Source organism: Neodiprion virginianus, chromosome 1 (assembly GCF_021901495.1).
Source record: "Neodiprion virginianus isolate iyNeoVirg1 chromosome 1, iyNeoVirg1.1, whole genome shotgun sequence".
NCBI lineage: Eukaryota > Metazoa > Arthropoda > Insecta > Hymenoptera > Diprionidae > Neodiprion > Neodiprion virginianus.
This window is the reverse complement of record NC_060877.1, coordinates 9,598,357-9,611,829: the sequence shown is the minus strand read 5'-3', so window position 1 is coordinate 9,611,829 and position 13,473 is coordinate 9,598,357. Positions and strand designations below refer to the sequence as shown.

The window sequence follows — 13,473 nt, the reverse complement described above, 5'->3', positions numbered from 1 at the left end:
TTGTCATTCGTTCACTTTTCATAATTTTTTTTTCTTGTTTACCTCACAAAGTAAAAATGTATCATTACACTTACGACTCCCGTTCCTTTATGATTTCACCCTGTAGCGACGATGTGTGTATATGAGCGTGGAAGAAATATGCAACTCGGAAATGTTACATGTCGTTTATTATTATTGGAAATTCTGAATTCGCGGCTCAGGGTAATGCACCCGGCGTAAAAATGACACTAGCAGAAAAAAAAAGCAAATGAATAAATGACGAAATGAAAAGAAAAGTACCAAAGACAGAGAAAATTAATTCGACAATGGTATTCAATTATTCAGACAATTCCTCTTTCTTCTTCCGCTTGATACACACCATAAAACATTTAATTCCATGGACCATCTTACATAACGTAAATTACGTTTGCCTGTCATCTCCGCAAGGATATCTCGATGATTTGATTGATTGTTACATTGAATAATAACCCCAATGTTGCGTTCAATGAATCATTGGAAAGAGCGGGACACGAACATGCATATTAATTATTGGTGCCTAACTCGTTAAATAAACAGTAAAATTTTCGGTATATGATATTAAAAATATTTTTCTTCCAATTCATTCTTTTTCTCTCTTTAAATAATAGACTTTCTAGGAAAAAGTGGTTTGTTTGGACAGATTTTATTCGTATCATCAATAATGTACGAAAATTTTAAACCAATATCTATAAAAATGATATACGAATAATTTTGAAATAAGCAAAAAAAAAAAAAAATGCTCGTCTACTCGCGGACTGCAGAAAGAGCAAATACATCGCGAATCTGCGTATATTTGTAGTTTATTGAGAGAAAAAGAAAAAACCTAAAGAAGAAAAAGAGGGGAAAAAATGGATAAAGGAAACACACACTGACTAAGAAATGAAAACAAAAAATGTCACATTACAAAGAATTAAAATAGAATAAATAATAACGGTACAAACTAAATTATTATCACGCAGGAAACTCACGAAACTTCTAAACACCCACATTCTGTAATGGCGATGGACGAACTTTAACTGAACAATCTCGTTAGTACAAAAATGGCGATTTACGAAATGTACCAACGGATGGGTAATGGCGAAGGGAAATTTGGGATAATTAAAATATCTGGTTGAAATGACGGATCGGTTGAACTTGAATGATTCTGTAATGAAAAATTTATTTTCAGTTTTTATTTATCGAACTCAAAAAAAAAAAAACAAGAATGAGCAATTACATCCGCTAGACGCGATTGGCTCACCGAAAGTTCGTCATATCGTAAATGTTCGCTACATTAGATTTTTTCCTCGGGTCAGAAAAAATTCTCTTCGATTTTTAAACTCGTTTTCGTCATCTTAAAACTGTTCATATCAACTGGCGATACCTGAACCGGTCTACATCTGACTGAAGATGAATTCAACGAAACCATATTAATAAGTTTTCTCAATCGAACGAATCGTCTGTTTCGTTATTTTGTCAGATTGAGAACCTCCTTTGACTCGACTCCACGGGAGCCTGGGTTCCTGGCTTAACCATATACATATACATCTCTACACTTAACTTTACTTATTACAGATACTCTTAAGATTTTATACAAATATATTTTGCTACTTTATCAGCGATATAATTTTCACATCTCTTCAAGCATTGGGCCAATCGGCAATCCTCGGAAGATTAGGCAACGAATAAATCGAAGTGACAGACAAATATTTTCTCCATATTTATGTGTACACTAAAGATTCAAACTATTTACAAGCCAAAATACCCATATGGTATTAATAAGACAAGTATCGCGTTTACTCTGAAAGTTCAGATCAAAATTAAGTGGTACTGGTAAAGAAGGCAATCAACGTTCAAAAAATATCCATTCATCTAACCAGTTTTGATACTTGAGTGCCTCACTATATTCCTTGAATCGCAAAAATACGTAAACGCTTCCATTTTTTTGTAGAAAACGAAGTGGCCATACGCCAAATATTTTCCAAAGTGACACTCCAAGGTGGTGACTACGGTTAAAACTAAAAAATATCTCCGAAAAAGGCGATTGAGACCCTTCCCGTGTTTCAATTTTCAAAAATAAGATTTTTCGTAAAAATTGTAATTTTAATGTTGACAAATTCATGTCTTCGCAAATTTACGCTGTAATCAAGCATTTCAAATGTCAGTATATACTCGAACGGATTTTATGCAGTCTGTAATTTTGGACGCAAATGAAAACTTAAGAATTTATATTACAATAGACGCGTATGTGTTTTTACATTAAAATGATCTGATGACTCCAACCTTGCTTACCTATATCGTGAGTAAAAAGTATCAGTACACCCCTGAACGTCTACCAATACCGAATTTTCTTCTCGTAAAAAGAAAAAGTATTTTGGTTTCTCTCACGACAGGATGTCTAGCGATTGGGCGGATCGAAATTCCAGGTTTTTCAGACCAGAATTCACCCATTTTTTACGATCAGTACATGCACGGTGCTTCGTCATTCTCGAAAATGTCAGAAAAATATTTTGCCTGATTCAACCATCATTTTGTATTAAATCGCACCCGATTGAACGTCCTAAAAAGGCGGATTTGACAAAATTAAAAAAAAAAAAAAAAAAGAAACGAAATGAAAATATGGAAGCGACACCGGCATAGCAAGAAAGAAAAAAGATTTGAAGATCTTTACAAGATTCCCTGAGATTTGCCCTGAAATTGTCATTTGTGTAACAAAATCGTTTATGTACAATAATAATAATATTAATAATAATAATAATAACAACAACAACAAAAACAACAATAATAATAATGAAAACGCCTAAATATCCGCAAGTTTTCTAGGTCGCTGGACATCCCATTGAGAGAACAAATATAAGAAAATTCAGTAATTTAAATTTGATCAATTTGGCTGACGAATAAGTATCCTAACAATCGTCTTGGCTTCCGTATTTATTTTTTCCTTCTTTCTTCTTCAATCTTCCTATCTATTTTAATCCCCCGAAAGCGTATCTCTGTCCCGCAGCCGTTTTCACTATACTTATTATTAAACCACTTAACAAACTACTGGGCCTTTTGATGGGTGATGATAGCTCCTTCTCGTTCCTCCTGGGGTTGATCCTTGTCCCCCCATCCCCAAACCTCGTGGCTGCCATCCCCCGTCCTCTCTACTCGTTTTCTGACCATGTCGGTCGAAACGCTCTTCAAATCGTAGGCCCAACCGATTTTAGCAAAGAAATCGATGAACGCCGTCGTCAGATTGCATCTGTAGTTACCAAGCTCCGCCGTTTTGTAATCCCACGGAAACACGTGGTGGTAGTTGTGCCATCCTTCACCCAGGGCGACGAACGCCACTCCCCCATTCTCCGAGGGGTTTATGAACCTGCAAGAAATTCATCTTCGTTCTTACTTCATTCCCGAATTGCCTTAAATTTATTAAACTTCATGCGTCATTAAATTGGGATTGTATTGGGATTTTCACTTTGCGATGCGTCACCTGACGGGAAAAAATCAAACTAATGCAATCAGGCTGACAGCTGACCGTTGACCGTATTTCTTTTCGCGTGTGGATGGTTGTACAGGTATATCATCGATTACGTTTCATTAGCTTATACGAATTGAGTAGTTTTAAACCCCAAAAATTACGATTTGCCTTCATTAGAATAAAAACTTGGGTTACGAGGTGATAAAATGGCGCTGAAAACCAGTTTCCGATGTCTCGAGGAAATTTTAGAATGCACGTTATACAGGCTATCCCATTTCAAATAGGACGATCAATAATATTGGGAAAAATAGGTTTCAGGGTAAAATTATTTAGATGAAACTTTTTCGGTTTTTAGAGAGACGTGAAACGGAGCTACCGATAAACTTTTTCAGTAGCTAAATTGTGATTCGCCATCTTGCGACGTTGTCTAAACTCGATAACTTTTGTCAAATATATTTTTCTCTGGAACCTATTTTTCCCCGAAATATTTCGTCATTTCACTTGACAAAACTTGAGTTATCTCGGATAATTTCACTCACTTGTCATAAGGTTTGCTGCCGAATAGATGGGCCGCTGAATTGACGAGCCACGTTGCGTTCAGGGTTACGACGTACCTCAGAACGGCTGGTATGAGATAAGCGTTGCTCCACGTTTCGTCCCAGCAGAAGACAGGAATTACCGTTGGCAGGATGAAACATATCAGCGGCATGATAAACATGTAGTACCTGTAAAACACAAAGAATTAATAGTAAGCCCTTGCAGTAACCTCGACAAAATGCTTATTGCTAAAAAATACAAATTAGTTGATTCGCTAATCCAACGCCTAGTCTCATGTAAGTAAACGGATAATTTTCACGTTATATTTATTCAAATTTAGGCAATCAATCGTATCTCATCGCCGCGTTCGAGCCATTTTACTCTCCCTTATATCTCTTTTTCATATAAATGATAAGAACAAATCGCTCAATTGTTGTATTTCGACCAATTAAAACACATATGCGTATATAATTTATGTTCTCCCTGTTTTTATTAGTTTCTGTAATTTTAAATCTATAAAAGTCAAAATTGTTTGCAAGTGGGTAACAAGTTTGGTAAAGAATGCAGCAGACCTGGTCATACAGACGCATGAAAGGTAAGAAAAAGTACGATATTTCTATTTTCGATTGCATTATACAAGCTATTCGTTGTCAATAAAATTTCGACAAAATTTTCATTCGGGTGGAAGAAAAAACTTTATACAACTTCGTTTGTGGTTCATTCCGGTGAAGTTGCCGCTTTCCGTTGCTATTTGATCCACTTACTTTCTCTGGAAGGCAAGTATGGGGTCGCTCTCAAGGTCACTGAGGTCGATACCTTTGCCCTTTTGCTTAACGTCCGGATGTTTTCGACACAATAACCATCCAACGTGAGCGAAGAAAAATCCCCTTTTCGCATTATGCGGATCAGCGTCTGTTTCGCTGTATTTGTGGTGCACTCTGTGATCTCGAGCCCAATCTAAGACCGCGTCCTGCGAAAAAAACAAGAAAATAAATTAGCATCTGTGATAGTCGACCGAAACTTTGGATATTTTGTAATTTTTCAAGGCAGGAAATTTGCTCTTCCATAACGTTCGAACATTTTTTGAGACTGCTGATATAATGTCTGATATGTGGTCAACTTGACGAAAAACAAGATACTTTTCCAAGAACGAGGAAAAGTTCCATTTTCATAGTTAACGGAAAATTATAGTGAAATATGTATTGTCGCAGTAAGGATTTAGGTATGCTTTGAATTACAAGCAAATGTGACTCGAGTAATTTCGTCAATCTTATGATAATTATCAAAACTGCACTTTCTGATAATTACGGTGCAAAATCTTTTTAACTTACTACATATTTGCCACCAAGATCAAAGTATCGCAACAGTCACAACTAACATTGTATAGTCGAAATGAGTACAGCCAAAGAAATAATAAAATACTAAATTTTCTGGTTACAGCTACTGCTGGGTAAAATGCTTCGATGGATCCATTTAAAACGAAAAATGAAAAATGCTTTCAAAATCATAATTTAAATAGGTAAATATAAATGGTTTATTTGAGAACATTTGAAAATGTTAGATGGCATTTACAATTTAAATGCCTATTTTAGATGAAACCATTTCAAACATTACCCAGCAGTAGTTGCAGCAAGAAAAGTAATTTTCATTCTGTAACCTCATACAGAACTAAATATAATTATATTTAGCAGTCATAATGTAGAGAGACGAATATAAATTGTTGGTAACGTCAAATATAAATTTTTCTCAATAAAAAGCCTGTAAAGATTCAATCTGAAAATACTACGTTTCGATATTACTTCTGTTCGGTAATTTAATGGCTAGACGTAATTTTCCGAATTATAAATATTTTTGTCCATCCCGAATTCTTACAGTAGAGTTAAAAATTACTGTGCAGAAAACGAGGAAAATATTTACACATACAGCATTGAAAGTATATAGAGTATCTACTAGCTGACCCGTCTCGACTTATCGAAGATAGACAATCCAAGTTAAATGTACATTATTTTCACGCACGATAAAGCAGTCAAGCAGTGCTTTTCCTTCCGACTTAATTTGACAAATATGGAAAATTCGAAATAAAAACTTATTTTTATGAAAATTAGTTATACCTTATATTACTCGGGAATAGTTTAGCATTTTATTAGTAAAATAATTGTTAAAATCGGTACAGCAGTTCCAGAGATTACGCCCTACATATAAACAAAGAAATTTTACCTCTTTATAATACTATTATTTATTATGTATATTGGTATTAGTATTAGTATATCGGTATAGTATAGAATTATAGATATGGATTAGTGTAAAGTATGATTATATCCATCCGATGTCTATCTCTATGAATTTGAGTGAACTAGTAAGTAAGAAAAAAATACTCGTGGTTGTTCATGGGATACGGATTGAGTGAAGCCACACGTGGCTGCGTGTCGATGTATGTATAATTAAATTACAAGTAGAGGAGATTCTGCGACACAGCAAGTGCGAACGGTGCGGAAAAGCAATTCGATTAATTGCCTCCAACAAGGCTGTAGCAAATTGGAAAACGTGTATATCAGGCATTCCACGCCAAACCGACCTATGTAAGAGCCTTAACATTGAAGATTTTTTTTATTTTAATATGGTGTAGAGTGTATAAAAAAACGTCTTTTGCCGGGCTCTAGATTTTTTGGGACACGGGTTTGATTTTTACCGTTCCCAAAAATAAGGAAACCCAATTTTTAAACCAATAGCCCCAATCGATTGGCTTGCAATTTTTCTCGTGGATTCTCTGTTGAAGAACGAAAATTTTGAGACCAAGATGGAAGTGGTCAAGCTTTTGGTTTGGGCGCTACAGGCGAAACAAGTAATTGAAAAGTAAGAAAAAACGTATAAGCTATAATTGCGTATTTGTGAAATCTATATTTAATTCGACTTTTCTCACTTTTTAATTATCTACTCGTTTCGCCTGTAGCTTCTGAGCTAAAAGCTTTCACACTTCCGTTGCGATCTCAAAATTTTCGTTACCTAACAAAGAATTCATGAGAAAAATTTAAAGCCAATCAATTGAGGCTATACATTCGAAAACTGGGTTTTTGTGTTTTTGGGAGCAGTAAAGATCAAAAAAATTGTCAAAGTATCTAAAACTCGGTGAAAAATGATGTTTTTTATACACTTTACACAATACTTAAAAGTAAGTAAAATCAGTAATGGTGATTTTCAGACGTAGGTTGGTTTGAGATGGAATGCCTCATACGTAGGCACTCTCATTACTTATCTCTTTCCTTCTTTTCTCTATTTTCTATTCATTTCTTTTCATTAACAGTAATTATTGTATGATAATGAGAGTTTGATAATCTGCAAACAATCAATTACCTCAACAAACTTTGCCCTATATATCAGTATTGCGTCAATATAAGCGGTAATTAACACATTTTTTTGCTCGCGAGTATAACGTAAAAAAAAAGGACGCTGAGAAATAAAAAGCGAAGAAAATTACGCATAACGTGTTAAATGATGAAAAACAAAACAAAAAAACAATACACCACAAGGAATATGAATCAATGTTGAAGTAAATAATATATATTTATCATCCTGTTTAACCTACTGTAAATAAAAACGGTCTCATTCGAATTTCAAACGTCCAGTTCACGACACGGTACAAGGAAAAGTAATTAGCTAATTAGTTGTTGAATGAATACGGTTACGTAACACTTCATACGACGCACGTCAGAACGAAGTTAAAGATACGTTCGACGTAGAACTGAGTATTTTTTGCAAACGAAAAAGAGAGAAAGATGTGAAGACATTTAAAATAAGATACAAAGAAAAAAAAAACACAAGGAAAGGTGTGCCCTGTATAAACGTCTCAGGGCTCAAGATTCGGTTGAATTGTTGAAGGAGAAACAGACCTCAAACTCACGTTGCGTAACTGAACATTTACCATATAAAGATACAAAAAGGAATAGTCGTAGAGAGATAGATAGATGGAATCAAGATGGACCTGAACGGTTATCTAAACTGCAATAAAAGATAAAAAGAAGACAAAGCGGTAACTGAGAATTTCATGAGATTATTAAAGCGTCGTGTTAATTTACTCCTGCAACTTATCGCATCAACGATAATGATAATTAGCGCAAAAAACAATAACAAGTCAAGTCGTACGACTTACCTGAAACGCCAGCGTGTTGAAGGTGGTGAGCAGTAGCCTTAGTTGCCATTTGGCTTTGTAGGATTTATGGGCCCAAAGTCTGTGTGCACCAGCCGTAATACCCAGACCGGATAGCTGGTACAGGAAAAATGCTGAAACATATAAAGCAGAAGAAATGTGATTACAATAATTTCACGTGAAACGAACCAGCGAATCATCAAGAGCGTTACAAGATAAGAGAAAAATTGTCCACTTCGCAAGATTAAAAATTCAAACAGTTCGTAAAATCAAGTTAGGTTGTTAATTTAATGTAATTACATCGATTCGGTGCGAGCACTGAAAATTATGATAGCGATAGAATTGGAAAAGAAATTTACATCATAGATTTCTTAACCCATGAATAACATTGAAATAAAACTCAGTACAAAATATAATGAATAATCATATTTTTGAATACTCTGAAACGTCCCGCTTAAACGGGGAGAATAGGGAGAGTGAAAAAGAAATCTGAAAAAATTAGGGAATTTTTTTTTCACCATTTGATGGGAGCGAAGTCGAGATGGTTTGCTGATATTTTCTCACAAAAATCAAATTTTTCCTCGCATTTTTTAGTACGATTTTAATGACAAATATTTGCGCGTAAATGTCTTTCTCCGATTGAAAAATCAAAGAAATTATACGATGTCTATGATGCGGGTGATGATCTACATCAATGCGCATTGTAATGGGAAGCCACGTGCTACGGAAATGTCTTGTCCATTTTACTATTCATCAACCATTTCATGGTATGTGAAAAATATATGCAAGCCTGATGAATATTATAATCCATGCACGATGTACGGAACGCGGCCTCGATTGCGTAAGAAATTCACATGGTTGCCTTTCTTTCCGTTCACGTTTATTATTTCTTCACACGTATTGAATACAATTATGCACACATAATTCGTCTATTTTTTCAATTCTCATATAACCTAACCCATCCTAACCCAAGAACCTGAATTTAACTCCAACTGCAAATCAGGTTTTGCAAAACCGTTACGCTAACCGATTGTTATAAGAACTCTGATTCACTTGTGAATGAGACGCGCTTTGCGGCAAAGAAAAAAAAAAAAAATGCCAGGATAATAATCACAGGTGATCGAATGACCCATAGGTCTTTCCGACGTACATTAATATAGTCAATCCCCACCTTTATTTTCCGATCCAAGGCTGTTCTTGTCATATAATTTCAAGAGTTTGCTGTAGACTGTCGTACGTAATCGCAGATTTGAGAAAGCAGAATTTAGAACACTTCCGAACGGTACACTGAGAGGCATTTTTAGTTCCTTGACTATTTTCATTTTTTACCACAATCGAAAAATATTGTTCTAGGTACAAGATGAAAATTAGTACCGCGAGCTTTTTGCATCACTAATCACGACCCTAAGGTTAGATTTGCAAAATTGAAATTTGGAATATTGAATAGGCTGAAAAGAAACTAAAAACATTTCAATTTTTATGAAAATTGGTACTCATCGGTTTGTTGGGTGTCTGATCACGAATCTGAAGTCAGCTTACGAAATCAAAAACGCCGATCCAATATGGTGGAAAAAAAAATAAAAATATTCCGTTTCTGGTAAAAATTGATAGGCGGACATTTTTTGGGTCACCGATAACAAATCCAAGGTCAGACTTAAAAAATTTCTGGTACTGGATCCATTACAGCAGTTCAAAATAAATCAAAAAATCGTCACATTTTCACGTAATACGGTATCCGAGGGCGTTAAAAGCGTTAATCACGAATCTGAATTTTTGATTCGAAATTCGAATTGCAAATTATATTCTTTTTCTTCTCTATAAACTTGGAACCCGCATTGTGAGAACGTGAAGTTCCAGTTTGTTCAAATTGAAAATAATATAATCTCGACGAATAAGAAATTTCCCCACGTTTCGAACAAATACATTTAGACGAATTTTTCCAACATTCAGTATTTCGCACACATTGTTTCGGACTCCTGCCAATGAGGAATGTAGAAGAGAATGGGAGGCGTATACCTATTCACGCCAAACGATCAGAAGTACATTGACGAAAGGAAAACAATCGTTTAATTAACATCAATCATGCGATTCAAGTGATCCAAGTGACTGCGAAAGTGACGTTTGTCAATGATGAATCAACAGTAAGCGGTGCTGTTAACGGACTCTGGAATAATAATAGGAGCCTGTAAAACGCACCGGATTAAGATACTTGCGTCTGAGCCGCAAACAACAACGTGAATATACGCTCGCACACACGAGTCGCCGAAGGCGTAGAAAGTACTTACAATAAACGGCAATTGGCGAACATGCAAATTGAATACCCGCCAAGGTCGGCCCTGTAACTAGACCAAAAATCTGGGCTCGATTTCAGCCTCCACAATAAAACGAAGTCAAACTTTCCTCAATTTCTGCATCGAATTTCCTAAACTGTATTGGAAGATTTATTCCGATACGGAACAGTAACTTCAATTCACAAACACAATAAATTTACTATACAATTTAATAAATTCAAATTGCGTTTTCGTATTTTTCTTATAAATGTTAATAGAATGAAAAAATTTTATCGCAAATTTAAGGCAAATACATAGTAATTTACGTCGCTACAACGGTTTTGTGAATTTTCAGCCTGATTTCATAAATTGACAACTGTTTTGTACAGTAAATATGTAGTAAATTTAAAATCATTATTTATCACGATCAATCGACGACGAATTTCGACGCCATCGTGAATTTAACGCAAGACGTGAGGGTGAAAAGGATTCCAGAGAGTTGCATACGTAAATCAACGTTTGTCGTTTAAAAAACGGGACGGAATTGAACTACGGAAGATAAAAAGTACACCGATGAAGCGTAATACGTAAGTGCTTCAATCTCTGGTACCTCGAAAACCAAACACACACGGTTTTCAATTGATCACAACGGATGGCGTACTCAAAATTACGCCACGACCGAACAGAAATCGGGCATCTAAACTCCACGATTCCCGGCAATGGTCTCGGTCTTGGGTTTGGCAATCAGAAAAATGGATCTCGACATTTTGAAACGAGCACAATCCATGTTTACGGGATTAGAGATCATCAGAGAATATGTGTACAGTTTCAGAGTGATAGTACCGAAGTAAGTTCAAATTACTGAACAGAACTTTGAAAGACATCGCTTTGCTCGATTTGAAAAAAAAAAAGAATAAAAAATAAATAATAATTAGTTTGATATTATTCGAAAAGACTTCAAGGGTGAGATCAAGGGCCCAAAAAAGCTTTATGAAGACGGAGTTGAAGTAACCCGATTCAAACAGGTTCAGCAAATGGTTTTGTCATGGTTTGAAATAATCTAACGTGTCCTAGTGTTCCCTTCCTGGATAAGATTTTCGAAAAATTTGGACAATTTAAAATTACTTAATATCCATAGCGTCGAATGATCTTACACGACTTTATAAGCTGATATAAAAGATTTCGGCTCTGTTGGCGAATAAAGAAAATAATGATGCAAGTGACCTTTTAGTTCTCGGAAAAGATTTTAAACGTACTAAAAATTAATTGAGAAGACGTAAAGCCAACAAAAAGAGGATCAGACGGTGGAATTTTTATTTTCTGATCTACTCGGGTAAAGATCAATCAACACCTAAAGGTGTTCAAGCACATTTGGACGTCAATTACCCAAAATCGAAATACGGGCTTTTCAGCAAACCGCAAGAAATCCAAGTGTAAAAAATGGCTAATGCTTGTTTATGATTATACTTGTCGGCTAAAAAGTTGTGTATTTTATCAACAACATCAACAGCTTGCATTCCACTTCCAGGGTGGGCACAAATTTTTAGGAAACAAAGTTTTTAGGAAACAAAAAAGGGTTTTCCAGGACCTAAAACTTAGTTTTCCCTGACATTTTCCAGGATTTCCAGACAAAAACCTTATAATTTTCCCCGATCAATTCGGATAAATTGATTATAGCAAATTGATAAAAATATAAGTATATTCAACATCATGTTTTTTTTTTTTTTTTTTTTTTTTTTTTTATGAAAGTACGAACTCGTTTAAAAGATAATATTTAGGAATATTCAAAGTTTGAAGAGAAACTTCCGGCGATGGTAAAAGAAAATTTGTATTGAATCTAATTTGCCTCAAGCTTGAAAAAAAAAACTGTGGGACGTGTTTGGATGAAAAAAACAACACGTAGTAAACGATTTCCTGACTTTCCGTTAAAATCCCAGAAATTTCCCCGACTATTCCATGATTTCAGAGTTCCATGACATTTCCAGCTTTTCCAAAAGTTTCTGGCCAGTGGCCATCCTGTTATTGACTCTGTATTCGGTTCAAATTCAATTCAAATTGAAGAAAAATATAATATACAAAAAAGTCAGTTTACCTCGACGAAAAAAAGTAAACTTGTTGCCTCAAAAAATGATTTCTGATTCCTATGATAGAAAACTGATGTTTTCAGTTCTTTCCACGACCAAATTAAAAATCCCCAGTCAATTCGAGATTTTCCAAATTTTCCAGATGTGTGAGCAGTGCTTTACTAGTTAATAATTATGATTAATAGATTGATTTAAAAAAAAACCTACCGAATATCGTAGTTGTTAATTTGGCAGAGGTGAAAATACGGTAGAAGCCGTGGAGAGCGGTGAGGTGGAGGTAGACAAATATGATTACATTTCGCCATACGATTTGTCTGACGTACTGTGGCTTCTCTTTTTGGATTTCTGGCGCCACGATCGTCGTGTCTTCCACCGTCTCGCCCTCGAAAAGCACCCCCGTTGGTGCGCTCGTTATGTTCGGCGACATCCTTACTCTAGTTCTGTAACCCAAGACCAAAAACATAATGAATTTCTCGATAGGAAAAAATTTATTCTAATCATTATCATCGTCACTTAGACCATTCCATCTTACGACTATCGCAATTGAAACGATTTATTTCGGGCATCGCCTGCAGCCGGTAGAAAAAAAAATATCGAACGAATGGACAAGTTACAGTTTTATTTTTTATTGCCAAAAAATCTGTTTCTTTTTTCAAGTTTGTCAAGTTTTGAAAATTTAAACGCTTTGAAGTTGATTTGTACTGTCGCACATTTTAAATGATCCGGAATAATCAAATTTCAGATATCAGTGAAAGTAAGCGGTAAAATTAGAAAACGAGTAATGAAATTTATTTTGCCATTTTGAGTGTATTGTGTGAAACATTCTGAGAAAAATGCAAAGAGAAATAAAACTGCAGCGTAGAATTATGTCTGGAATTACGTGGAGCAAACATTTTCTCGAAATTGCCGTCAATTTGAATAACGTAAAATTATTGGCTTTCGAAATTTTCTAGATTACCCGCATAAAACCAATTTGCA

General features: G+C 35.2%; 1 protein-coding gene across 2 annotated transcripts in view; it reads right to left on the bottom strand.

Annotated features, from left to right (window-relative positions):
- Positions 1-34: 34 nt before the first annotated feature.
- Positions 35-13,473, bottom strand: part of LOC124310512 (acyl-CoA Delta-9 desaturase-like) — a 36,059-nt gene continuing 22,620 nt past the window's right edge. For both annotated transcript variants that reach the window (XM_046774543.1, XM_046774542.1), the window contains exons 2-6: positions 12,703-12,935; positions 8,145-8,275; positions 4,762-4,967; positions 4,000-4,185; positions 35-3,358 (exon numbers count right to left, since the gene is read on the bottom strand). In XM_046774543.1, coding sequence (XP_046630499.1) covers positions 3,040-3,358; positions 4,000-4,185; positions 4,762-4,967; positions 8,145-8,275; positions 12,703-12,922 — 1,062 coding nt within the window. In that variant the 5' untranslated portion in view covers positions 12,923-12,935 and the 3' untranslated portion in view covers positions 35-3,039. The remainder of the gene's footprint in view (positions 3,359-3,999; positions 4,186-4,761; positions 4,968-8,144; positions 8,276-12,702; positions 12,936-13,473) is intronic.